The 26,434-nt window shown below is 48.4% G+C and overlaps 1 protein-coding gene across 2 annotated transcripts in view; it reads left to right on the top strand.

The window, feature by feature from the left end:
* Positions 1 to 4,487: 4,487 nt before the first annotated feature.
* Positions 4,488 to 26,434, top strand: part of LOC111873504 (ABC transporter G family member 20) — a 108,392-nt gene continuing 86,445 nt past the window's right edge. The window contains exons 1-2 of one of the 2 annotated variants that reach the window (XM_023868275.2): positions 4,488 to 4,627; positions 10,766 to 10,824. In XM_023868275.2, the coding sequence (XP_023724043.1) occupies positions 10,769 to 10,824 (56 nt within the window). In that variant the 5' untranslated portion in view covers positions 4,488 to 4,627; positions 10,766 to 10,768. Of the gene's footprint in view, positions 4,628 to 10,369; positions 10,481 to 10,765; positions 10,825 to 26,434 lie in introns of those variants that run through there. The other variant, XM_023868274.2, reaches the window with a different exon arrangement.

The following is a 26,434-nucleotide window of genomic DNA, read 5'->3' as shown; positions in this document are numbered from 1 at the left end:
CACACGGCGTAGTGTCAGCACGCTTCCTCGTTCGGGGCTGGTGCAGCGAAGTCGTTAGCAGGACATGCAGCACGCATGGTAGAAGTGAGAGGGATCTCAGTGGAAAAGACCGGTTGGCAGACTCCATGTGAGGAACTGAATTTATGTGACAGTACAGGGTCAAGTGGTGGACTCTTGTGAACATGGCAACGAGCATTCAGCTTCCACAAAAGATGGCGATGTCCTTGGCGAGGTGAGAAACCATGAGCTTCTAAAGGAGGACTCATATCCGGTAGATCCTCGGTTCGAATCTCGGCCGGGTTGCTGGGTATCCTGACTGACGTTCTTCGTGGTTTTCCTCGGTCCCTACAAGTAAATGCCGTGATTGTGTCTTGTACAGGCCATGAATGTTTCCTTCCAAATCCTTTCCCATTCATCAGTCATTTTATCAGCCGACGGTATGCAGTTTCGACGCGCAGAGCATCAATAAGCAAGAAACTGAACAAAAGGAAGCACATCCCTGGTCAGGTTAGCTCAAGTAGCAGGTTCGAGCCTGTGAACCACATATCCTGAGTCTTTTACCAGGAAAATGCCAGGGTAACTTTGAAATAGGCTTCGACCGCTTCTTCTCTAATCCTTCCCAGTTCATTCAGTGTCAGTAAACAGCATACGCGTGCCGTCAGGCGACGTGTGCAAAGAAACTGCCACCCTCCCCAATTGCTGGTCACCGCGGTTTGTACTTGTCCTGCTTACGTCAGAGTCTCGCCATTCGAATTTCGCGCTCGCTTCCTTGTTGAGTGACGTGACAACAAGTGCGCAGCGCCCCGGGGGCTACTTGTGCTTTATTTAATGACGCTTTCAGCATGTGAGATTACACGTGGCCGAGGCTACTGTGTGCAATGCGGTAAATGCTCTGACAGCTCCACTGTCTGCCGCCGCTGGCCGTGAACCTCGTGCTGCGGGAGACCGTCAGCTTATTGCATGGTTTACTTCATGACAGTACGACCTGGACGTATGGGCAAGAGACTTTTCTCTACTCTACAGCTTCCGGACCGGCTCCATGGCCCAGCCAGCTAATGGGTAAAGCGGCTGGGGCGTGAAGCTGTCCCTTCACCCCTACGCGTTCGTGGCGTGGTGCTTCAGTATTAACTTTGCCTTTTGCGTCAGCTGCAGAGGTTAAATAGCTTGTAATGGGACGGAGCCCTCGGAACTCAGAACGCAGCCTTGCGGCCGGCCGTGTGACTACAAATGCTTACCGAGTCACGTGATATTGTGTCTCACACACAGCAAATGAAGCGAAACTTGTTTCTGCTGTCTTGAACTATACTGTACCAATAAGTAGCGGTGAAGAGGGAATATAAATTGCTAGTTGGGATGAACAGGCAAGGAAGCAGCTTGGCGTCCCTTCATCCCACTCCAGAGCTACGTAAGGGAATGATGAAATCCCTATGGGGGTTGTTTACTGCGTCAGAATAGAAACCGGTTCCTTCAGGCTGCAAATGGAGATATTCCACTGGCAGGGTGGGGGATGTTTTGTCTTGAGTTCATAATTTGCTTCCCGTGGTACTGTCGAGATCTCTCGTGTTTGAGAGCATCAGTGCACAGAGACTGTCTTGTTGAGTGACGTGCTTCTTCTTGCTATGGACGTACGAGTATACTGTGGCGCATAGAGCCGTTGCTAAGCGGCGACTCTTCACACAGCGGCCGTAGCTAGGTAACGCACGCAACAATAGAACTGTGTGTTCTACCTGCTCAGTCTGCTTAGTTACCTCCGTACGGGAATCAGTAACGAGAGGACGTGAGCCGGAGGCAGAGGAAGAGCCGTTGCCAGGAAACGTCTAGTAGCAGACTGTGCTGTAGTTAACTCAATTCTGCAGCTACTCAAGAACTTCTCAGCATTTTATGGAACTCGAAGTTTCATTACCGTTTTCCTAGCAGCCCTCCACTGGCCCCTGCCCTGAGCCAGTTCAATCCAATCCATACCATCCCATCCTATCGTCCGGTATTTAAAGCAACAAGAACAACAAGCCTTTACGAAGAAACGCTCTAGAATATTCTTGATTTCCGTTCCGTGCTACATGCCCCTCCCACCTCACATTCTTTTGTGTGTTATTTAACGATGCTGTCATAATCTAGACTGTATCGTCGAATGCGGCAATTATCTGGAGGGACTGAGGAAAAACGCGGAAAAGCTCATTCACGATAGTCGGTACTGGGGCCGAGATTCCAACCCGTTACCCCCCGAATAAAAGTCAAAAAGTTTAGCGCCTGAGGTAAGTTGCTCAGTACATCGTTCGTGATGCAATTGCCCTGACTCTGTTACGTGACAAGGTAAAGTTGTCCCTGTGCACTAGGCCATGAAGGCGTATGGATGAATGGATGTATAGATCCGCATTTTCATGACCTCGGCCCTAGTTGGAGGTGAGCGGTCAGCTTCACGCCCTTACCGCTTTATCCACGGTACCCATTGGATTGTAGGCTGGGTAGGCCCCACATCAGGTCTGGACATTGTGGAGAATAGAAAAGTCTTGACCCTACCGGGACTCGAACTCCGGCCCCTCGATCGTCCAGCTCCTAGATAGTCACTATACCGACTGATAACGGGAATTTATGTATTTTTCTCTATTACGTCCCTACGTTCTGCCCTGTGACCCATTGACCCCTGAGCTGAAGTATGAGAGCCTTTGCGAAAGAGATGAGCGTGAGACGTTAAGATGATAAGAAAGTTATCCCTCTCCTCAGTTAAATTACTCACCGTGAAGATGTAAGCGAAATGGGGGGACTGAATGGAGGTGAGTTGTTAGCATCACGCACTGGCTGCCTTACCCCCGGAACTCATTCAGTACAAGGTTGGCTGAAGCCCCAGTATCTCTGTTGTCCAGTAGTTACGATATACAAGGTTTTCGGTCGCAGTTTGAAAGCCACTTTTTTAAGTAATGACGGTTTTATCTGAAGAGAACGAAACAAATATCCAGTTAGTTTCTTCAACGCTGCATATTAGTCGTATTATCACCCGTAAGGTCTGTTTGCACCCGAGGCCACTCTGTTGAAACAAATACTAAACATTGGGCTTTGTTTTCAACCGATAATCTAGCTGCCCTTGTGTTTGCTATGTAGGTGGGGGCGGGGGAGAGAAACGCATTGTTGTCGGAGATGGCGATTTGTGATATCGCTAGCCGGACACAGTTCGCGGCCCACAGTTGACGTACATCCGCCATAATGCAGTGTTTTTGCCAAGCTTGAATGTGCTGCTCGGACAAAGCCTTTATTGTTACATAATTACGGTACTTTACTGTACCTCTTGCTTTGTATTGGGGAGTTCCTGGGTTCAAATCTCGGTCCGAAGGCCAGATAACCGGGCACAGGTACTTCTTGGTCTTCCTCAGTTCATCCAGGAAAATTTCGGGATAATATACTTCAAACCAGGGCGCGATCGCTTTCTCTTTCTGAGTTCTTTGGCGTGCATCAAGCGCCACTCATCATAAGAGGGGTGCGAATGTGGGGTACAGCACGGCCCTGCTACTCCGTGTCGTGTTGCACTGCGGGTTGCCTCTCTGGCAACTGTGTGAGTCCCATCCGAACGGCAGCTGATTCCAGTGGACGCAGTGCGCTCAGGTGACATCCCTGTGCCCTGTACTCCACGTCCCCCCGACCCCATGACGCAGGTCAGCCGGGCAGCGCACAAAGTCGCTTCGCAGTCAGTGAGTGTCCCAGTTGGTCACTCCTCACACGTGTCCTGAGGTTCTTCGTGGCCTTCCTCAGACCCACCAATTCGCGTGTTAGACAAATGGAAAGCTTACATGTCGGATTTGAGGTTCTCACAGCAGTGACCTGTGAGATGTGACGCCGTGTGGTCCGGTAGTACTTCACCGACGTTTCAGAGAACCATACGGGCACTGCCCTCATCTTAAGCCAAGCTGCCTTGTGTCATATGTCCATTTGTGAGACATAGCCCTTCTGGCTTCTGCTGGTTATCTCCGGACCCTAACCCAGGCTGCTTGCTTAGATGATTCTTAGACCCTGCAGATGGCGGCAGTATGTTGAATCGAAACGTCCGTGAACTTCCAGTTGCACCATGTTGCGTGTACTCTTCGTTGTGGTACTAGTGTGTTCCCATGGTAACAACCTGCCATTATTCATATTTCTGAAGAGCCACGAATTGTTAGTTGTAATTGCTAAGAGACGGCGGTACGCCTCTGTTTAATTGCCAGTCCCACACACCAAATGAAACCATATCAGGTGTGCGTTTCCAAACGTGGAGACTGTTAGTACCCTCGAACTGAGCTCCTTCACAGTGTAGGCAACCAGCCAGGCAATGAGGTATGCGCCATTTATGCAATTAATCAACCGAATGAGGAACGGAAATTTTCCTCTGAATACTGAGTTGCATTGCGCAATGAGGTATTATTACAACGGCCTTGAGAGCGGAGCTTATGCTTGCAGTCGGAAATAGACGTCATGAACAAGTGTGGAAGCATAAAGCGATGACACGCCCCCTGCTCCGGGGATGTATTGCGGAAGTTGGTATCAGCGGAGGGGCGGCAGATACCCGCGTGCTGGGGTCACACCGAGCTCCTCATTGTCAGTACTGTGTTCATGTAGCACGCAGGGGAGGACAGGCGAGTTCGAACGTTATGAATGCGCACAGGTATGTACAGAAACGTCCTCTTCTGGTTAATCATTGCTTTTACTTTAGGGGGGTGGGGGTTGTCGGCTGGGATAGAACGCTGTGCAGTCCGTTGATACTCAACTGACGTTTCGGAGTAACATGTCGCCTATATCTTCAGACTCGAAGAATAGATCAAGCCAGAAACTATCATGGAGCAGGCAGAAATCGGAGGTGATTTTGCTGGCTGCGCACACTATCTTGGGGAAGTAGGGGGTGGGGGTGGGGGGTGAAGTGGATCCCGTGTGGCTGAAAACAGGCTCCACTGATTCTGTGAGGACGGAGATGTGCGCTTCCATACAACTACATACTTTTTGTTGCTGTAAAATTATTATTTATTGTACATGAATTGTAGAGAACTGAAGTGTTTCGGGGCGCCAGGTGTTCAGCACAGAAAAGGGGGGATGACTGGGCAGCTATCGCCGTTCCAGTGCCAGGGATTTCCGAAGGAAAGCAAAGAAGTTACCTTGACGGACTAAGCTGTTCTGTGAAAACGTAAAGCTCCTGTGCTTAATTAATTAATCACTAGACCATGTAGGCCTATAAACTGTTCAGTTAGTCAAGCAATTTCTTGTTATACATGGAATCGGAAGGTTCATCACCGCGTTCACAAGAGCCAGCCCCTCTACGTAAAAGGTAAAGCTATCCCTGTAACAGGCTGTGAAGGCCCACAGGGTTGTGAGACGTCGAGGCTCCCACATTTTCCCTAGACAGTCGGCTCACAGATGGCGGTGAGGTCAGCCTCCCTTTACTTCCCCAGAAAGATTCCTGGTACTCATTTCTGTTAGAGGCTGAGTCAACCCCAGGGCCATAGTGCGGCTGGAAGGGTTAGGTCAATTGAAAACAAATCCGCCTCATCAGGAATTGAACCCGCGACCTTCCGGCTTGTAACTCGTGCCCCCAACAGGTGTGCGCTTTCATTCTTGTCTTGATAAGAGGAAACAATTTAATTCTTCGCACAGACAGTAGGTGCTTCTGGCGGGAAAAGAGCGGAGCCATGGACTTTCACTGGCTGCCAGAGAAGTTCTGCGGTATCAGGATGGATGTGTGTCAGATTGTGGGAGAACCGTCAGCCGCACTTGGGCTCGATGCTACTACCCATCCTGCTTACATCTGCCAGGCGGGCGGAGCGACGTGATGATAGCAATGCTTGCTGCTAGAATCTTGTTGATTTGTTTCTTGGCTTAATGTTCGACCCTGAAAATGGAGGCAGTACGACCCTCCGAAACGTAGGTAAACTTTTACCGATATACACGGCGTCACATCCCATACCCGCGGCTGTAGAACCTCAAATCCAACATAACATAAACTGAGTGATTTCAGTTCGGTTGGGAGCCCTGTAGCGTCCACGTGACAGATCTGGGCGTAGTTGAGAGGTTAATGTTACAGAGGTGGGGGTGTGTGGAGTGGATTCATCTGGCTCGGAATAGGGACCAGCGCCCGTCTCTTGTGACCACAGTAATGAACCCTCGGGCTCGTAATACATAGGCATGCTTTGAGACTGTTAGTCTCTCAAGACGGACTGAGCTGCATGCTGGGGAATGATAGTTGCATGTGCAGAGTAGGCTGTATTCTCGATGCAGGCTTCCGACGAAGAAAGAAAACATAAAGGAAATGATTTTTCCGTACTGTAGATACAGGGCAGCCGCGATGGAGCGGTCGGTATAGCTGCTGGCTACCGAGTCGGGGTTCCAGTTCCGGTAGGGAAAACTTTTTTCTTCTAGCCAAATTGTCCAGACCGCTTCTAGGGCTCACCCAACCTCCTATCTATTAGGTACCGGGGGCGCATTCCCCAGGAGAAGAACGGTCGGGGCGTGAAACTTAATTCGTTAAGCACAGGAACACAATTTTACCTTCATCTTTCGTGTTCTAGATGAAGTGGCACGTGATATCGCTACTGCACGGATTGTGTCGGGTTCGTGGAACTGGCGAACTCACTGAGCTGAGGTCACCTGTCCACAGGAATGCCCCCACTGTGCCCTCTTGTGACCAGCTTCGTCCAACTCATAGTGCCACGCCATATTTCTTTAAGATCTATTTTAATATTATCCCTTCTCATGTGTCTCTTTACATGTTCCGTATTAAACTTTGTGTGTATTTCACTGGTGCTGGGGTAGCGCAGTCGGTATAACGATTGGCTATGCGCTGAACAGCCGATGGGTCACACTTCGAGTCCCGGTAGAGGGAAAATATATTTCTCATCTCCGCAGCGTCCAGACGGGCTCTGGGCCCCACCCAGCCTCCTATCCAATGGTTACTTCCATGCGTGCTACTTGTCCCGCCCCTCCCATTCAGTCTCTCAGACCTTGATCATACTAACCAGCGAACAGCACGAAGAGTTGGGCCCCTCACCGAGCTCTCCCTCTCTCGGGGTCTATAGCGTCGAATGGAAGGGCGATTCATGAATAATGAACTTGGAGGGATCAGTAAGGAAGCGGCCGTTGCTTTATCTTGGCAGAAGAGAGCCCTCAGTCAGGACAGGAGATTCGAAACCAGAACCTCGCGAATGCAGGTCAGAATTGCTACGCTTGCACTGACCTGTTTGGTGCAGCGTTCTGCTAATTTCCGTGTGCGTAGAAACGTCGCCTCAGCGTGATCATCACTGTCCTGCACAAATATGCGGCGGCAGGTATATAAATGTCCCGTTCATAACGCGGTCAGATCTCTCGCAGTTGCACGGTGGAGGTACGTGACTATTATTGCAAGGTCTCGACGGTGTTTTCCGCTAGACAATCGCATTTGTTGCTGTCAGGTTCGTGTGACGGGCCGACATCTTGTCGAGTTAAGAAGGCGCTAGCTCCACACCGTGCCTCGCCACCCTTTCTAAAACAGCCAAATTCTAAAGCGTATTTAACTTCATAAGGCTCAGTGGTAAATACCGTATTTACGCATGTATAGGCCGCGTGCGTGTATAGGCCGCAGCACAATTTTCAGACAGAAATTATAGAAAAAATAATTTTCTTGGAATATTATTTCAGGAGTAGAAATTATTCCGAAATTTGGCAACGTTATTTTTTTTAAATGAAGTGTGATTTCGAATATAAGCCGCACCCCAGTTTTCCTCTTGAATTTTTGGCAAAAATGTGCGGCCTATACATGCGTAAATACGGTATATGTGCCACCCGATTTAGCATTAAAACCTCTGCATTATGCCCCCCACAATGTATTTGTGTTTCATTACGTGACTATAGAAGGAGTTTGGATTGCTGATTATATTTATTGACCATTTACGGATCTTAACTACAAGTTGCTATAGGTAACTACAGCGCTATAGCTAATTCACACACTCTGTAACTCATTACAACACGCACTATATCTTCTCAGTCTGCTGTGTCTTCAGCGGTTGCCTGGTGACGGCTTTCAAGGCCGTGGATCCCTCAGCTTCCGTGTTCAGGTCCTTACTCGCTGCCGACTGTCTCAGAACTAACTTAACTCTAGACGTGTCCTGCTTACAACACCTCATCACCGACCGAATAGAAAACACCGCTCCTCAGTATTGTAGTTCACTGGTTGCCGTGGGAACATGTTTGTTTGCGAAACTGTTACTTAGTAACGGTTGTATATTTGCTTATTCCGTGGTCGTTGCCAAGCAATTGGTCTACATCCTACAATACTGCGGCATATTTGCTCAAAGCGAGAACTGTGGAGCCATAGAAACTGCCATTGCTAGGTAACGGCTGTGTAACACGCAACAGTACGTGAAGGAGGGTGAGATGGACAGGGCATGTTGCACGGATTGGGGAGAAGAGGAATGCATACAGGGCATTGGTGGGAAAACCAGAAGGAAAGAACCACTAGGAAGATCAAGGCGTAGGTGTTTGGATAATATTAAAATGGATCTTGGAGATAAAGGATGGGATGTTATGGATTGGATTGATCTGGCTCAGGATAGGGATAGGTGGATGGCTCTTGTGAACACGGTAATGAACGGAAGTTCCTGAGTGGCTGCACAATGGGCTCAGCTCCATGATGTTGGTTATTTGGATGCTCATTGGCGTTCAGTCGCGTAAGTGGATGTAAGGCTTTCAGCGTCAAGAAAAGTTTCATGCCGGATAATTGATCGTACGGAGTTTCGTATCTGACACAAAAACAGAACTGATTTGGAAGTAGCTTGTTGGTTTACACGAGTGTCATGGGATGAAAGGCGTGTAGCCTGGAGGTAAAGCTCCATGCATTCTTATCCTCGGCATGTAGACAGAGGCGAGTTCCTAAGATTACACGCTGTCCTTGGGAACCTCCGGGCTTACAGCCGTTCCGCATGTGTTGCTAAGACAAACATCCCTGTATGTACCTTGTCACGTGGGTCTGATGTGCAAGGGCGCGCGACGTCAGAGGTTGGTGGCGAGAGTCACGCTACCTTCGCGATGCCCCCTCAAGACGGGGCCTGCAGCGTCAATTGCTACCGCTCTAACGCCCTTTAGTTTCTGATGTTCGTTGGGTTCCGGTGGCAATGAAAGTCTTCCTCAGCGTCTTTATACGGGTCTTGGATTATGAGACAAAGGATAATAATATTACACCTACACACATTGCAATTGCTCACTGGTTTAATATATTATATGCAGAAACACGTCTATCCGCATGAATGACCGAACCAGAACCCCCCAGAAGCTCGGAATATATCGTTGAGTGTTGGGACATTGATTCTCCCACCCTCGCAGATATATTCCATCATTGCTTCTGATTCGATCATTCAAAAGGAAGGCGGGTATTACAAATTTAAACCCTCCAATATCCTCTTACAAATTATATCTTCGAAGCCGCTGGTCCAGCGATATTCTCAACGATTCCTGAGACCTCGCTAGCCTGCAGCTGCAGAGTGTAATATTACTGACGCTAAGCGGCATCCTTTAGTCATAATATATGTATATATTTTTGCTTCACTTAACAAGTGACACTGGCGTCACTATAACGCATTCCAATCTAAGCACTAGCATAGATTGGACGACTTCACAATCCTGTACAAGTGATACCGCCGTCTGCTGGGGCTAACTCCGCCCACATTTGTCCCATTATCGAGTGCCTCGTAAGATTTAGTTTCTGTCTGCGATAGGGCGCGCCATAGCTCAAGCGGTTAGTCGCTGGCTTCCCACCGCGGCGGCCCGGGTTCGATCCCGGGTCTGGTCAAGTGGGATTTGTGGTGGACAAAGTGGCTGCCGTGACGAGTGGACCCAGTTCGACTCCACTCCCCACTGAGCGAATAATTCTGTCTGCGACAATTGCTCGCGACATGCAGGCAGAAAGGCGTGTAGGTCTCATCATGCAAAGTGTCCGCTCTTGCGGTCCTGCCTTAACTCAGACTCGGGTCTCTCAACGAATTTTAGCAGAACGTCAGATTTCGTGAACATCCTTCGGTTCTGGAGTTGTAACACGTGGACAAACGGACGTAACGAAGTGAACAGGCGAATTTTCGGCAAATTTTCCTGTTGAACATTCCAAGAGTAGTATCAGTATTCCAGCCTAGTGCATTCAAGGAGAAGGGTAAACTGGATTTTAAAGTCCTGTGATGGAGTGAGGCTATGTCGATTGAAAAGCGCGTGCGCGGGATGTCTGTTTTGGCCACGGTCCATCGTGCCGAGTTTTTCAAGCTAGTTTGGCAGGTTGCAGAATGAAGCGGGGGAATCCCATTACGTTGGGGCCCACGGCGGGGTTCGCTCGGGACTGCGAGGCAGCATGGCACGTGGCCAGCTTTGACACGAAGTGCGTCATTATAGAGGCGTGCTGTTTGCAGTTTCAGTAAAGCCTCTTGTGCTAATTGTTGAGGTAAAGGACGTTGCTGTTGATGCCTCCACGGCCGCCCTCAGCCCAATGACAGCAAGGTCGAGTGTGCGTGCAATGGTTAGTATATTGCCAGGAGCGAGGAGCCAACCAGACGTGGCCACTTTCATTTCTGTAGCCTCTTCTTCTTCTGCTTGTTCACCGCGCCAATACAGGGTCACACTCAAACCGGTCTCGTACCTGCGCTGTTCGTTTTTCGTTTGTTTGTGGTCTGTAGCAGTGTCGCGGTTCGGGACGAGGGAGGCCGAGGCCGAATTTCTCAGAGATTTCCCTGGATCAGGTGCAGTGTGTGTGTCTGATGTGGTGACCTGAATCTTGTCATTATCGAATTGCTTTTTGCGGCAGGAGATGGCGGCCCCCACGGAGAGACAGCGCGCCATGTTCAGCTGGAGCACCAGCATCACGTAAGTACCGACGCCTCCTGTGCCCTTACGGGCTGGGGGTGGGGGGCGAGTGTCACCACCCCTCATACTGAGGAGAATGGAGCAGCGGTAGATGTGTAGGAATGCTGAGAAAAGGGCCATACCTCTGCGCCCAAAAGAGTTCGAGTTAAAACGCACCTTCTTCTGTTTCTTCAAAATAACACCGAAGTGAACTGTCAGGCATCTTCTTCTTGTTATTTGCAGTAAAGCAACCAAAGGGAGCTGAGTCCTTCAAAAATTTCCAACCTGTTAAAGAACGCTAAGGCTCATAACCGTGTTCACAAGAGCCCGCCACAGGTCCCTATCCTAAGCCACATTAATCCAGCGCATGTACTATATCCCAGTTCTTTAATATCCGTTGTAATATTATCTTTCCATCTAAACCTGGGACCTCCAGGTTGTCTCTTTCCTTCAGGTTTTCATACCAGAAAGCTGTATGCACATTTCTCCAGTGCGTGCTGCATATCCTGCACATCTGTTGCTCCCAGCGAGGAGAACAAAATATGAACCTTCGCGGTAAGCACCACCGCATCCAGAGTTTAATTCCGAGTAGGCAAGTGTTTCTTCACAGTAGAAGCCAATTGAAAAATGCGTTCTCCTGAAGGCAGTGGCTTGTGCCCTCGGCAGGGAAGTTCTTTGTACGTTTTCACGCCGGAGCGGAGAAAGTGTTCCAAGGCATCAGTGTCCTGAGCTCCGCTCTTACCGTCTTTTCGTGTTCTTGGTGTGGCAGTCACCGGTTTCGTTTTCTTGTCTGTCAGTATCGTAGGTAGAGACTAACAGTGCAGCTCGAGAAGTGGCAACTATGTGTACCATCTGTCTTAACGTTTAGAAATTATGTATCTGTGTGTTCCGTACGGTTCTCACAGTAAACAGCGACTGTTTCCCTAAACAGCATTAACCGGTTGGGCTTTGCAGCGGAGACGTAATGTGTTTCCTGTGAGGTACGGACTGAATTGCTATATATTCTGCCCACACAGTGTATCTGTGTTCCGTATGGTTCTCACAGTAAACAGCGACTGTTTCCCTAAACAGCTTTAACCGGTTGGTCGTTGTTATGGAGACGGGGTGTGTTTCCTGTGAGGTACGGACTGAATTGCTACATATTCTGCCCACACAGTGTATCTGTGTGTTCCGTGTAGTTCTCACAGTAAACAGCGACTGTTTCCCCAAACAGCATTAACTGGTTGGGCTTTGTAGCGGAGACGTAATGCTTTTCCTGTGAGGTACGGACTGAATTTTTATATGTAATTTAGCTGAACTTCGGGTTGCAGAGGGATAAAGAATGAACATACAGTATACATAAGGATTACTCTTACACCCAGATATAAGTGTAGGGTGACACTGCCTAATTAAGCACTACGCCACTAAGATGTATGGAGGAGTGGAGGTTTAGCTACGATGGAGGTGAGTGGACAGCTTCGTGCCTCGACCTCTTTATGCCCGCGGAGAGAGCCCCCGGCACCCGTATGATAGAGAGCTGTGTGGGCCCAGAGCCGGTCTGGGCACTGTGGGATAGAGAAAATATTTTGGCCCCTGCCGGAAATCGAATCCGGATTCCTCGGTCGTCCAGCCAGAAAGCAGTTGCTGTGCGCATTATAGGTGAGCCCCACGGCAGGTTTGACTTAATGGGTGTCCGTCTCCATGCACTGAGAACGGCAGTTAAGAGTTGATTGCCAATGACGCTTCAGAGTGTGTACAGTCAGCATCAAAAAGTGACAGTAATCGATTTCTTATCTCGTGGGGCTGTCTGGTCCCAACTGGTTCCAATTCACTGCAGATCTATATGCCCTTCCAAGCAGTGACACAATTAGGATATTTTTCCAGGAGGAAATTTGTTTATGGACTGAGCAGAATCCCCGTAAGACTATTTTTAGTGAACGCTAAAAGCCACGAGAAACCTTGGGCATCAGCCGGAATTCGTTCCGCGGAACTGCGGAATGAAAGGCACGCCAGGACACCGGACCGTGTTCTCAGTTAGTATTGTCACCGTGACTCGACTTCTTGATTCGGTTCGCTGCCGTTTCCCCTAACAAGGTCAAAGGCGCCGTTGTGATGTCTGCGGTAGAGATTCAGTGAACCCGCGTACCTCGACGAAATGCAGTGCTGTTAGTCTACGCTGACTCTGATAGAGCGCAGGCGCATGGATTAAAAATTGCTATTTCCAGCTATGTTCTAACGTTTAGGAACGGCAAGCAACGCTATTTTGCTGCTTGGTTGGCTCATTCTGCTGTTCTGAAGAAGGTGATAGTACGTCGCTCCGAGACGTCGGTACACATTTTGAAACAATGGCATGTTTTCTTATGTGTATAAGTTTCAGAAGCTTGGTGCCATGCGCGGGAGGCATGTGTCAGTGTGGATATATGAGACAGGGATACAGTTACTTCAGCCTGCCGTTTGCTTTACACTGAAGGCAAGGCATGTTCGTGCCTCATACGTTAGTCTTAAATTTAGGGTCCCGCCAAGATAAGCACCGATTTCTCTTGGACAAGATATAGCAGTTCAGTCCGTACCTCACAGGAAACACAGCACGTCTCCGCTACAAAGCCCAACCGGTTAATGCTGTTTAGGTAAACAGTCGCTGTTTACTGTGAGAACCATACGGAACACACAGATACCCTGTGTGGGCAGAATATACAGCAATTCAGTCCGTACCTCACAGGAAACACATTACGTCTCCACTACAAAGCCCAACCGGTTAATGCTGTTTAGGGAGACAGCCGCTGTTTATTGTGAGAACCATACAGAACACATAGATACACTCTGTGGGCAGAATATATAGCAGTTCAGTCCGTACCTCACAGGAAACACACTTCGTCTCCATAACAAAGCCCAGCCAGTTAATGCTGTTTACTGTGAGAACCATACGGAACACACAGCTACATTCTGTGGGCAGAATGGAGGGTTCCTTTAATGTTGAGGCAGATGGTGCCTATAATAACCACTCTGTATGTGTTGTGCTAATTGTGTGAACTAACGTAACAGTAGAGCAGATACCGACGAGCGAGCTGTGTTTGGGGTTTCGTTGGTCCATTTATTCTGGGACTGTAGATAATTCCTTTGTCTGTGTACCTCAAGAAAGTGGCGTTCGCTTACCGCAAGGTAAAGCATTTGTCTGCGACAGGAATTGTAAAGCGTAAATTATGAAAATGCGTTGCTTTCTGCGTTTTATTGTGACAGTGACGTTTATTTGAGACGCAGAGATGGCGTCATGTGTTTACCGAGCTGCTGACATCTGAATGCAAATGACGGTGTTGTGTTCTGCACAGCGGAGAATAATTCCCTTTTAGAGTTCACCGAAACAGAGTGATGACAAGGCATGTATCATAGGTAGCTCCAGCGCGCCCTAGCAGAAAGAGGTTTAACCCTGGAAGAGCCAAGCCGGCGGCCCAGTACGTGGGTTTCGAGCATGGACGTTATCCATGGTCTGAGGAATACTCACTAGCTTGGGCGTTTATGGCTGAATTAGTGATTGACGTCAGATGGCAAGTTTTATGAACAGGAGCTGTGAAATTTGCATTTTATGATTTACACTTGCATAATTTTTGGCCTCCAAATCAAGGGGTTTAATTGTAACGAATTAAAACGGGGAGGGCTTCGTGGAACTTCGAAACCAATCAGTGATTTGCTGAAGATGAAGAAAGCAGATGGCCTGGATCTCAGCTTCATTGATCTTTATGTTCCAGCGCTCACACCACGTCTCAATAGCACTGAGGCCTCGCTGCAGCTTTCATCAGTAAAGAGATCTAGGTAGACACCAGGTGTTTGGGGCGTATCATTTATATGTACAGTGTGGGGGACAGAGCAAGAAAACCTGCTTGTTTACAAGTTCGGTCCGTACCTCACAGGAAACACACTCCGTCTCCGTAACAACGAACAGCCGGTTAATGCTGTTTCGGGAGACAGTCGCAGAATACATACGTGCTCTGTGTGGGCAGAATACAAAATTCCTTAATGCTGTAGCAGGTGGTACATATAAGTATTCTTATGCTTTAAGTGGCCAAGCTGTGAGAAGGAATTCTTCCTGCAAGGTTAATTGAAACTCAGTGGCCTTCACATCTGTGAGCAGGCCCGTGGGCTACATGACTTGTGAGGCCGCGTGTCACGTGTCAGTCGAACTCGACAATCATTTGCTACAAGCCGTGTAACAGGGATTCGATTCATTCGATGGAAATGAATTGCATTGCGTCGAGTGGCCCCCAGGTTGTAAGTCACTTTATTTTACGACATTTTATCAAGTATCTGGATTAAATGGTGTTAAACGGGAGGCTATTTATTAAGGGAGCAGTCGCGACCTACTGCAGTCTTCTATATTGGCATTTCTATGGGGGCATATGTAACTCTATGACACTTTATAGCGGGTCATATGTTCAAGGGTCGAACCATGCACCACAGGGACATGACGTGTTTACCTGCACACATTCGTGTACATGGTGTCTGGGTTCGAGGCCGTCCGTGGTATAGTCCCTGCTTGGCGTCAGGTGCCTGAAGAGCATAGACAATGCTTGCAGGGTGTCCAAACTCTGAGGCGCTGATTTGAGCCAGGTTTCTGAACAGCTGAAGGCTATTCGTGTTTCTTCTCGCTCACTGCAGGCTAATGCCATAACGCGACGACCGCTTCCTTCCAAATCCCTTCCAATTCCTCATGCACTGTTGCTAACAGCCCGTGAAAGTAGCCCACAAAAGCAGCTCCAAGATCGTGCTGGGAGATTCCTCATTTCGTCCCGCAATTGCCACGTCGCTTCCTTCCATATCCCTGCCTTAGTTGCGGCATATATACATACATCCCCGGCATCTTTAAGATTTGGTTCGTCAGACAAGGCGAGAATGACATTCCGCGCTTGAAGCGTGCCCTCAGCACAGCAAGACAGCGAATCCTGAAATGTGACCAGTTTAGAAACACTTTGTGGAAAATTTGCAGCCGGCCTTCGGGCTGAGTACATAGTTGCTTGAAGTAAACATGCGTCTTTGTGGCCAGCAGCAGCAGCAGCAGCAGCTGCGTGACTGGACTGGCTCTGAGGTGTGTACACACAGTTAGCAACTGGGAACATTATCTGAAGCCTCGACAAAGTGTGTAGAGGGGTTATGGGCGCATGCAAAGTCCATAATGCTGGTTATCCTTGTGCTTAATTAATTAACCACTATGCCATGAAGATGTATGGTGGAGTGGAAGATAGCTCCACCATTCTTGACCTCGACAGTAGATGGAGGTGAGTGGGTAGCTTCACGCCCCTGCCACTTTGCTCCCGGTACTCTGTAGATGGGGGTAGGTGGGCCGCAGTGTCGGTCTGCACGTTGTGCAGTATCTTTCCCTTGCCGCCCAGCCCTCAGGCCATCTCTGTACTAACTGAGCTGTCCCGGTTCCACTAAGGATCAGTAGGGCTCAAGATTTGAATCTCCCTTGAAAGTTTTGTCAGTGTCCTCGTTTAAGATCCCATATTTTCCTGAGGAGGACTGAGGAAGAGCACGAAATGCCTGATTCAGGATAACCGGTCTGCGGGCCGAGGTGTGAACATGAGACCTCCTGAAGCAGGCTCGCTGCCCACTCGGTCGCATGTTCTGTGACCACTGGCCTTCATGCATCTTGCCCAGCGCGACCAATGGCGCCAAGCAGAAACAGTTGAGTGTCTTGCTAGGTCACGGCTGGCGTAGCGGACCATGAAGAGAAACTGAAAGTAAACGTGAAGGATCGCATTGTTGTTGTTGCCGGGCAACAGGCATGGATGGGGAATTCCCTTTCACTTTGGGAAACGCGCAGGTAAAGTGCACTCGGCACCACGGGACGAACCAGAGACTCCAGCATGAGCATACTTCATCTTGCTGCTCGTTTATTACAGACGAAAATCTTACAGTTGCACAGCTACTCAGAATACTCTGCTCACAGCCAGGAGAGTAACCATTCCTCGTATTTTCTAAAGTACTCACCGCATTAAAAATATTTTGAATATCACCGGTAGATCTGATCGTTGTCTGTTCACTTGATACGCTGGGTCACAATCTCTTGTGCCATTACCAGTTTATTTTTTGCAGAATTTCCATGCGATGTGTTTTAGCTGCATAGTATAAAGTAGTGCTTATATTGTACCGACGTGAACACAAATCGGATTACTCTTAAAGCCTGAAACTTTCAATGAAGACTCTAATACTAAATTTGTTCTAAATCAGCTGAACGATTTCCCAGACGAAACCTGCTGACGAGCAGACATCCCCATAGGAACCCATAGAACCTTGTATTTTGCTGCAGGCAATATTTGTATAATGTGAACAGGCTAGTTACTGTGTGGCCCGCAACCCCTCCGTGGTTACAGACTGCAGTCGACTTCACCAGGCTATACTGGTATAACTGGTAAGGCCAGGCCCTGGTGCATGTAGCTCTGTGACGTACATACGAAACCACACGGAACACAGATACACTGTGTGGGCAGTATAACCTCCGGGAAGTCCGGTGATTCAAACTAGCGGAGTAAAAAACGCCTGTTCTTTTAGGTCTGGTGACGGAAACAGTGTGTATGTTTATTGTAACCCTATCGCCAGAAACGTTTAGAGTTGACGCACAACACCTCCAAAGCGTGGGCAGAAATAATCAGAAACCGTCCTATAACCAATTTGATACATGTCCATGGAGTAGCTGAGCAATTATAAGCTTCTGAAGAAGGGACCCTGTTTCTGCTTCATGTGTGTGTGTGTCAGTTTGTGTTCTGCTTATGACATTTCTGCTTCAACTTGTTCCGCAAGACGGTTGCATCACTAAGCATGTTCTTCTATGTTACAACGCGTCTAGAAAACATCGTGTCTTACCCAGAAAGCTTTTGGTTCTGACGAAACGTGAGAAAACTCTGCACCAGGTAGCATAATCTGTGTCCCAGTCGAGATTCGAACAGGGAATATACAAAATTTGTTACCTCTTCGCCCGGAAGTTGTTACGAACTTGTACGAAATGCGTGCGTCGCTTGTTCTCATTTGAGAAGAGAAGTAAAACGATTGGGCCGTATTGTGGTATGAAACAGGATTCCTTTTTGTTTCATTCGTTCAAGATTTATGTAAATTTCGCCCTTGTTCTGCCGCTCGCCTTCGAGCAAAAATGCAACTAATTGACGGCGCATTCCTGATATAAACATTGGTGAGAAGATAAGGTTCCAGGCGCGTCTTGACAACCGTGACGCGTCCAGAATTACAGTGATTCCCTGCAAGAGCGTTTGTACGCGCACTTTCACTTACCATTGTTGAGTTCAGAGATGTTTCAGATGACGGTAAATAAAAGCGACCTTCGGATAATTTCATTGCGTCCTGGTTCATTGTTTGGACACCTTAGCAGTGGATATGCCTGCGCGCTCTTTGCCTTTTCCTTGGACTTGTTGACTCTGGTCAGTTACGAAACTGACACGGAAAAACAGAGTGACGTACTTTATGACGTAATGGGAATGTTTGATGCAAAATAGGATTCGAGCTTACTCTGTGATTCTGTCCATGAACTGTGTAACTTCGAGTGGTTCTTATTAAGCGTTAGTGAGTAAAAGTACAACAAATCTCCGTCTTGTCTGGCTCTGTATTTTGAGTAGTGCATTCCGAAGCAATGCACCCCTTTCACCGAGACTTTCTAATTGCTGTGTCGCCACCCGCGTTGCCACACGGCACATCTCGAAGCCTGAGAGGTAGCCGAGTCAGAGTCAGAGTTACTTTACGACTGGCGGGTTACTGCCAATCAGTTAGTCCTGGCGACAAGCCCCTTGAGACCCACGACCACAATTTTTTATTTTCCAACTGAACGCTTGCGGTTATAGTCCTTAATGTAACATCCTCTCTGACGAGAGGATGGGTCTGTCGCTTACAATTCCTGCTGGCCCTCGCCAGCGCAGTGATTCTCAGGTCCGAGTACCGCGGGACCCATGACCACATGTTACTGTCTCAAATTCGAGACTCCCCCATCCTGGAGGGCCAGTTTCCCGTATTTATATCGCCCAGGAACAGAGTAGACCAGTTATACCCCCAGGCACTGGGTTCCTTTTTCGTCGCCTACTACGACTCGCAGGGCGGCGATGGAGGTATTAAACCCCGCCTCCACACCGGATTGTTACCCCATTTAAGTACCTACTTCAGTGTTCAGTTCTCACCTCAGAGGGATCACAGTTGAGGTACCCACAGCGAGGAGAGTGACGGTCACTGCCTGCTGGCCGTGAGGCCTGGATACAACGCGGGTTTCTGCGGACATGCGAAGTTGGCCTGATTCTGGAATCACGCTCCTACCCCGCGCCCCGTCCACTGCGGCGGGGGGTGTCACAATGCGGGCTTGTGGTCTAACCACAATATTTCACGTAACATAAGGAGCCATACGGGGGGGGGCCATGGTCACCACTGCGATATATGATGCGTCCACACTGTATTTATCAGCTCTTCGGTGGAACCTGCTGCGTCCACCTTGACGATGAAAGTGGGTTTAACCCTGAGATGGGGGCAGCGAATTCTCCCGAAAATTTGATACCCCAAGCGGTTAATGCAATTTGCGGAAATAATCGCTGTTTATTGTGATACTCGTACGGAACACGTGAACACACAAATGCAGAGCATGTGGTACATATAGTTACCAGTGTTCTTTCAAGTTTTGAAATTGTAGTAAACCGACACAGACGCGCGAACGTTCATTCCATGGACTGCAGCCAGCACTTAGAGCCCCGTACTGAGGATGTCACCAAACTCAGCGGAGCCCATGTGAGTTTGCATTTCGGCAGGTTTTTCTTCAGGCATCCACATTCCATCAGTGCTCCGTCTCTTGCTAGGCGTGACCAGCCGACTTGAGAGTTCTGTCGTGGTGAATGACTGGGTTATGCAGTGACCCTGTTTCGTTCCGAGGGATCAGGTCTACCCACTGAAATAGTCTGATTTTCAAAGGCCCTGAATGTACAAGTACCATGTTGGTTTCATGCTAGTCTCTTCCTTAGCTTATTCTTCGACCCTGAAGATGGAGGCGAATTGTTTCTACGAAACGTTGGTTAATTTTCAACGGACTGCACAGCGATGTAGCCCAGAAGATGTAACTGTACCACTTTCAAGAGTGTCTTCTCCTCAGCACCGCCAATCCTATGTTCTTCCTTTATTGTGAAAGACCAGGTTTCGCACCCAGGGGTATCAAGCATTCCCCTCGCTTCGTTTCTTCTAGAATGCAATTTTGATTTTTTAGCAGAAATATGTTTGCTAAAACCCCTTCAGTTGCTGGCTGTTAATATGAGTATTTGATAATTTCCTTCTCTTTTTAAAATCTGAATTCTTTTCGGAAATACGGGGGGTGGCGGTGGCGGTGGCTTACCCCACGTGCCGGCGCCCCTGGAGGACAGTATATGTACATAATTTGGTAAGGAAACCTCGAGAAGGGCAACCCGTTCAAAGATCGAGGATTACATTAAGATGGAAGTTAGGGAAGTGCTTTGTGAGGATGAGTCTGGCTCAGTTCTGTGTCCATCGGTGCTCATAGTGCTGCCCCTTCGGGTTAAGCAGGGTTTCGGATTCGTTCAGACCGGAGGAACTCAGGAAAGCCCTCTAGCACAGTGAAGGAAAACGGTACCAGCCATATTTGTGTTTCTACGTCACAGCACTTTCACACTTGTGGTGAAACAGAAAGTGTTCTGCACCGAGTACCAACTTATGAAACCGAAAGTGTGCTGCATGAGGTACCAACTTATGAAACCGAAAGTGTGCTCTTAGTTACAGAAGCCCTCTCTCTTGGGCGCAAACACTCAACTCAGCGCCCTGTTCTCACCCACCCTCACACTGCGTTATATTGCCTTAACATGCCACTAAAACAGCAGTCAGTATTGTAGGGCTGTTGCCCTCCAGCCTCCAGCGCTGTTGTCGTGATCTGTACTGTATTTCTGTGTGTTCCGTATGATTCTCGCAATAAACAGCGACTGTTTCCCTAAACAGCATTAACCGGTTGGGCTTTGTAGCGGAGTCGTAATGTGCTTCCTGTGAGGTGTGGACTGGATTGCTATATGTTCTGCCCACAGAGTGTATTTGTGTTTTCCGTATGATTCTCACAATAAACAGCTACTGTTTCCCTAAACGGCATTAACCAGCTGGGCTTTGTAGCCGATACGTAATGTGTTTCCTGTGAGGTACGGACTGAACTGCTATATATTCTGCCCGCACAGTGTATTTCTGTGTGTTCCGTACGATTCTCACAGTAAACAGCGACTGTTTCCCTAAACAGCATTAACCGGCTGGGCTTTGTAGCGGATACGTAATGTGTTTCCTGTGAGGTACGGACTGAACTGCTATATATTCTGCCCACACAGTGTATCTGTGTGTTCCGTATGGTTCTCACAGTAAACAGCGACTGTTTCCCTAAACAATATTAACCGGTTGGGTTTTGTTATGGAATTATTTAGATGAACTTCAGACATCTCTCACTTCTACCATGACTTTCCTCTTTCAAGTACTTTTCAGCTGCTGGTTCTTATCTCCTGCTTTTTCAGGCATCAAATAGCTACCGGTGCGTGGGGGGAGAGGGAGGACTACTTTTGCCACGGGGCAGGTAGGCAGGATGTCTCTGTTATTGTCGAAATGAGACTCAGCAAGCAAAACATTGAACTGCATGGAAAATTACAGCCGGTTGAGGGGTGGAGAGTAGGGGTAGTTGGATGCGATTTCATTGCGGGTGTTCACACGCCATCACAAGCTCCGAAGATGCGCGAATGCTTTTATTCAGGAGCTTAAACCGAGCCACAAACAACCCNAAAAAAAAAAAAAACTCCATACTCTGTAGTTCGCAAGCGAACTATACCGACCGAGGACCGCCGCTTGTCGGCGAAGTTAGCGCAAAGTTTTGCCGATAGAGGGTGTCACATGGTCAGCGCAACGGATCCCCACGGCCGTTAATCGAAACCGAGCCACAGTAAACCAAAATGAAAAGTGGCAGAGTTCCGTTGCGGAGACGCGACGACATAAGGGCGGACAGGACGGAGCCTGCTCCCAGATGCTCGCAGTAGCCCGTCTTGTGCTGGAATGTGACGCCGTGTAGGCCCGTACCACACCTCTCTGCTTGATGGCTTCAATTTTTCGACCTGTAGACAGAGGCAGTACATCACTCCGAAACATCATTCAAGTTCTACCGGACTATACGACATCACATCTCTAATCTTCATAGTCACCGGTCACCGCTGTGAGAACCCGAAATCCAACATTGGGACTTCTGTGTAAGATTTGAGGCTTTCACGGCGGTGACTATGAAGAAAGCAGTTTTCTGGGATTCACCACATATACACGGTGCCAAATCCCAGAAGACTGCTTTCTTCATTGGGACTTCTGTTTCGAATGGCCCCCAAATCATAACTTACATTTTTATATGGCACAACTTTTCGAAGCCGGTCACAGTGGCCGCGCGGTCTGAGGCATGAACTGTCTTCACTCGCTCGAACGCTGGGATCGTGGGTTCGAATCCTACTCAAGCCATGGATGTTTTTGTGCGTTTATTCTGTGTGTAGGTAGCGGCCTTGCGACAGGTTGACCCCCCGTCAAGGAGCCCTACCGGCTGTGTACAGGATCAAGGAAGTGAAAAAACGGCCAAGGTCCAATTGAGGGCTCTAGAGGCATAGAAACGAGGTAGTTAACTTTTCGAAACATACTTTCCGTGTTGTAGGCGGGCTTCGAGTTCAAGAGGCTTAACGCGGTAAATATTTGATGCGCTGAAGAGGGTCGATAGTGTTTGAATTCTTAGGAACTTGTTGGCTGTCATTGGCCGGAGTCCACTTGAAAGATTAATATTTACACTCAAGAGTAGTTGTGTCACGGAGTTAAAGTTCTACGGACAACTCCTTGATGTGGAAGGTTTGTTGGACACTTTTCCTGGAAAGGAATTGATTTCTTTGACGCATTTTCATACAACTGCTACATAATTCTCCCGTTGTCTTCCTCGTGTCGGTCCGCATTTAGCAACTCGAGAACCGCTCCGTGCATTTTAATTGCATAGTTTTGCAAACATTTGTTAACACATTTCAATTTTGGTGAAGTTCGGACAGCAATGCCGGACACTTCACACGCGTTTCTGTAAACATTTCGAGCGTAAGTCTTTAAGTACGTAATTGTCTGGGCGGAAGATTGTTCGGGCAAAGCTGTAGAAACAAATGAAACACACATATCGTATCCTGTTCACTTTTTGTAAATCGGTTTCCGGATAATTAAAAAACGAGGGCTGTGCCGAAATTCCCTAATCTTCCTTTTTTGGTGCCCAAATTCCCAACTTTTCCTTATTTCGGGTTTTCGTGGTGGTTCACTGTTGATGTTGATTCAGCTGTTAAGAGATTTCTGCCATGCAGATGTCACCAGTGTCTCCAACGTTTCGGTGGTACGTGTCGTTTCCATCTTCAAGGCGGGAGCGCTAAATAAGCATTCCCTAACCTGTTTATTCATGCATACACGTTGCTAGTACTTCAAGCCCTGAGTTGGCAACCAGACCAAAATTAAGGCAGCGAGTGTGGCTGGCGAGTGATGAACGCGCCCTGGTTTCAAGTGTTATCCCGAAATTTGCCTGGAGGAACTGAGGTAGACCAAGAAGTACTTCTGCCAGGTTATCTGGCCTTCGGGCCGAGATTTGAACCCATGAACTCCCCAGTGCAAAGCAAGAGTGCGGCTTTTTCGACCAAGGCGTACAGTAATGTACTGAAATTATGTACCGATAAGGCTTTTTGTCAAGTTCGTACATTCTAGCAATTACAAGGAAATATTTGTGGCTCTTCAGAAATATGAATAATGGCAGGTTGTTACCATGGGAACACACTAGTACCACAACGAAGAGTACACGCAACATGGTGCAACTGGAAGTTCACGGACGTTTCGATTCAACATACTGCCGCCATCTGCAGGGTCTAAGAATCATCTAAGCAAGCAGCCTGGGTTGGGGTCCGGAGATAACCAGCAGAAGCCAGAAGGGCTATGTCTCACAAATGGACATATGACACAAGGCAGCTTGGCTTAAGATGAGGGCAGTGCCCGTATGGTTCTCTGAAACGTCGGTGAAGTACTACCGGACCACACGGCGTCACATCTCACAGGTCACTGCTGTGAGAACCTCAAATCCGACATGTAAGCTTTCCATTTGTCTAACACGCGAATTGGTGGGTCTGAGGAAGGCCACGAAGAACCTCAGGACACGTGTGAGGAGTGACCAACTGGGACACTCACTGACTGCGAAGCGACTTTGTGCGCTGCCCGGCTGACCTGCGTCATGGGGTCGGGGGGACGTGGAGTACAGGGCACAGGGATGTCACCTGAGCGCACTGCGTCCACTGGAATCAGCTGCCGTTCGGATGGGACTCACACAGTTGCCAGAGAGGCAACCCGCGGTGCAACACGACACGGAGTAGCAGGGCCGTGCTGTACCCCACTTTCGCACCAAAGCGGAGAGAGGACACTCATAGCAACATGCGATTTACCCCACGGGAAAGAGTGCATTTTGAGAAGCTGACAGTCGCTTGCGAAATCCTTTGTCTCTTCTACGCATCTAATTGTCGATCCGTATGCAATATTTGTTGGCGTCTGCGCAGGGACCGTCGCCCACGACGCTAGGGCGACGCGGGCCACAGTAGCTCGCGAGTCGTCTGTTAGTGCGGGGTCTGTCCGTTACACCAAGTCAGTGCTTCCGTAACGGCGTGACGTCGGGCATAGGTTCGGAACCGGGTTGCAGTGCAGTTAGCGTTTAGCACCCTCACTGAGGTCTCTGTGGTTTTCTTCAGGCCTTCTGAGAAGAGACAGAATTTTAAATTATATCGCGACTGATTTCTGTGAGTCTTCTCACACGGTATCACCATATTTCTTTGACAACATTGGCTCTGTGTAATTGCACTTGGACCACAAACATATTTATTTTCTATTTTATTTTCCAAATTATTTTTTCCATATTGGCTTGATGCAGGTCGAACTGTTTAAATTTACATGGGCTTTTCCCTTTACTTTAATGTCTTTGTATGAAAAGTGATGACGTGAACCTTCTGATGCTTTGCCCGTTGCCTACCTTCTGTGCGTCACATTGCAATTGTAGCTATGGCCTCCTCTCGTGACGGGCGTTTATACGAATAAGTCTTATTCAGATAGGTAGCTTCCCTAGGTGAGGCATCAGTCCGTTGATACAGAGCGGCGTATAAAAACAGAAGAAAACAGGAAATGAGGTGCCCCAGAGGGGTTCAGATATGTGACCCCCACTGTTTGCAAGAAGTTTGTTTCTTAATTGTAATATCCTTAAAAAGTTGGTGACATTTTTGTTGTTGCTCAGTAAACATTTGTTTAATATTTTGTGGGGGGAGGGGGAAAATTGAGGGTAGCCCTTACCGGGCAGGGATTACATTCACTCCGACATCTTCCCCTGTGAGTAGCGTCATTAAATAAGCCGGTAATCCATTGTGCACTTTTTCCTGAGAATCTAACAGTTGCTTAGATGGTCACTCAATATTTTATGAAACCCGAAGTTTCATGACCGTGTTCAGAAGAGCCCTCCATGGTTCCTGTGCTGAGCCAGATTAATCCACTCCACAATCACACCAAATTTCTGTAGAGTAAAGTACAGATCATGTAAAGCGTTTCATACAGTATTTGGGCATCTTAACGAGCTCTCTGTGGGTCAGTGCGTGGAATTAAATAAATTGGAAAGGATTTTGAAGGAAGCGGTCGTGGCAGAATTGAGGTACAGTACAGGCATTTGCCTGAGAGCCGGTATAGCTACGGGCCGAACTGCCGGGGTTCCATTCCCGGGCAGGGGCAAGTGATTCTTCTCCACAGCGTTCAGTCCGGCTCTGGGGTCCACCCAACCTCCTATCCAATGGGTAGCGGGAGCTTTTTCCTGGGGATGAAGCGGCTGGGGCGTGAAGCTGACCAATCAACTCCATCCAGTGCCTCGGTTAAGAATGGTGGAGATATATCTCCACTTACCCACACGTCTTCATGTAAAGTAAAAGTAAAGCTATCCCTGTACCAGGCCATGAAGGCCCATAGGGTTGTGAGACGTTGAGGGTCCCACATTTTCTCTAGACAATCGGCTCAAAGATGGCGGTAAGGTTGTCAGCCTGGTGCTTAATTGATTTATGCACAGGGACTTTACCTTTTGCCTGGAAGGACTGAGGAAAACCCGGCCAAATTTCGAACGCCGCACTTCCCGAACACAAGTCTAGAGTGTTACCGCTAGGCCAGCCTGCTCGGTTTAACTGACGTTGTGCTTTGTGTCACGTTCTCCCTTGTTGCCTGTTATGATCCGTACGAAATTCTGTCCTGTCATCCGAGTGAAGAAGATCTAATCACATTTGACTCGGGTCATTAAGAGCTAACGAGATCTGTGTTATGGCTACCGACTGTACCAGCGAGGCGTCGCCGCAGGAGGTCACGGCGTCACTGCCCGACAACGGTGACACACACCCGCTCCTGGTCAGGTAGGGCACGGAGACTGGGCAGTGAACCAATTCGGGTAGCAACAGGTTCACATGAGTGAAGTGTGCGGATGTTTACATGCTGTAGTGTCCCTGGAACGGTGTTTGGGGCTTGTACGCAGAGGTCATAATTTGATAATTGCTGGTTCCGTTTGAAATGTTGAAATTTGCCGCATGTGGAAAATAAATAATAA

The sequence above is a fragment of the Cryptotermes secundus genome, unplaced genomic scaffold, assembly GCF_002891405.2.
Source record: "Cryptotermes secundus unplaced genomic scaffold, Csec_1.0 scaffold395, whole genome shotgun sequence".
Taxonomy (NCBI): domain Eukaryota; kingdom Metazoa; phylum Arthropoda; class Insecta; order Blattodea; family Kalotermitidae; genus Cryptotermes; species Cryptotermes secundus.
Note: the sequence above shows the minus strand (reverse complement) of the source record. Positions and strands in the feature narration are given on the sequence as shown.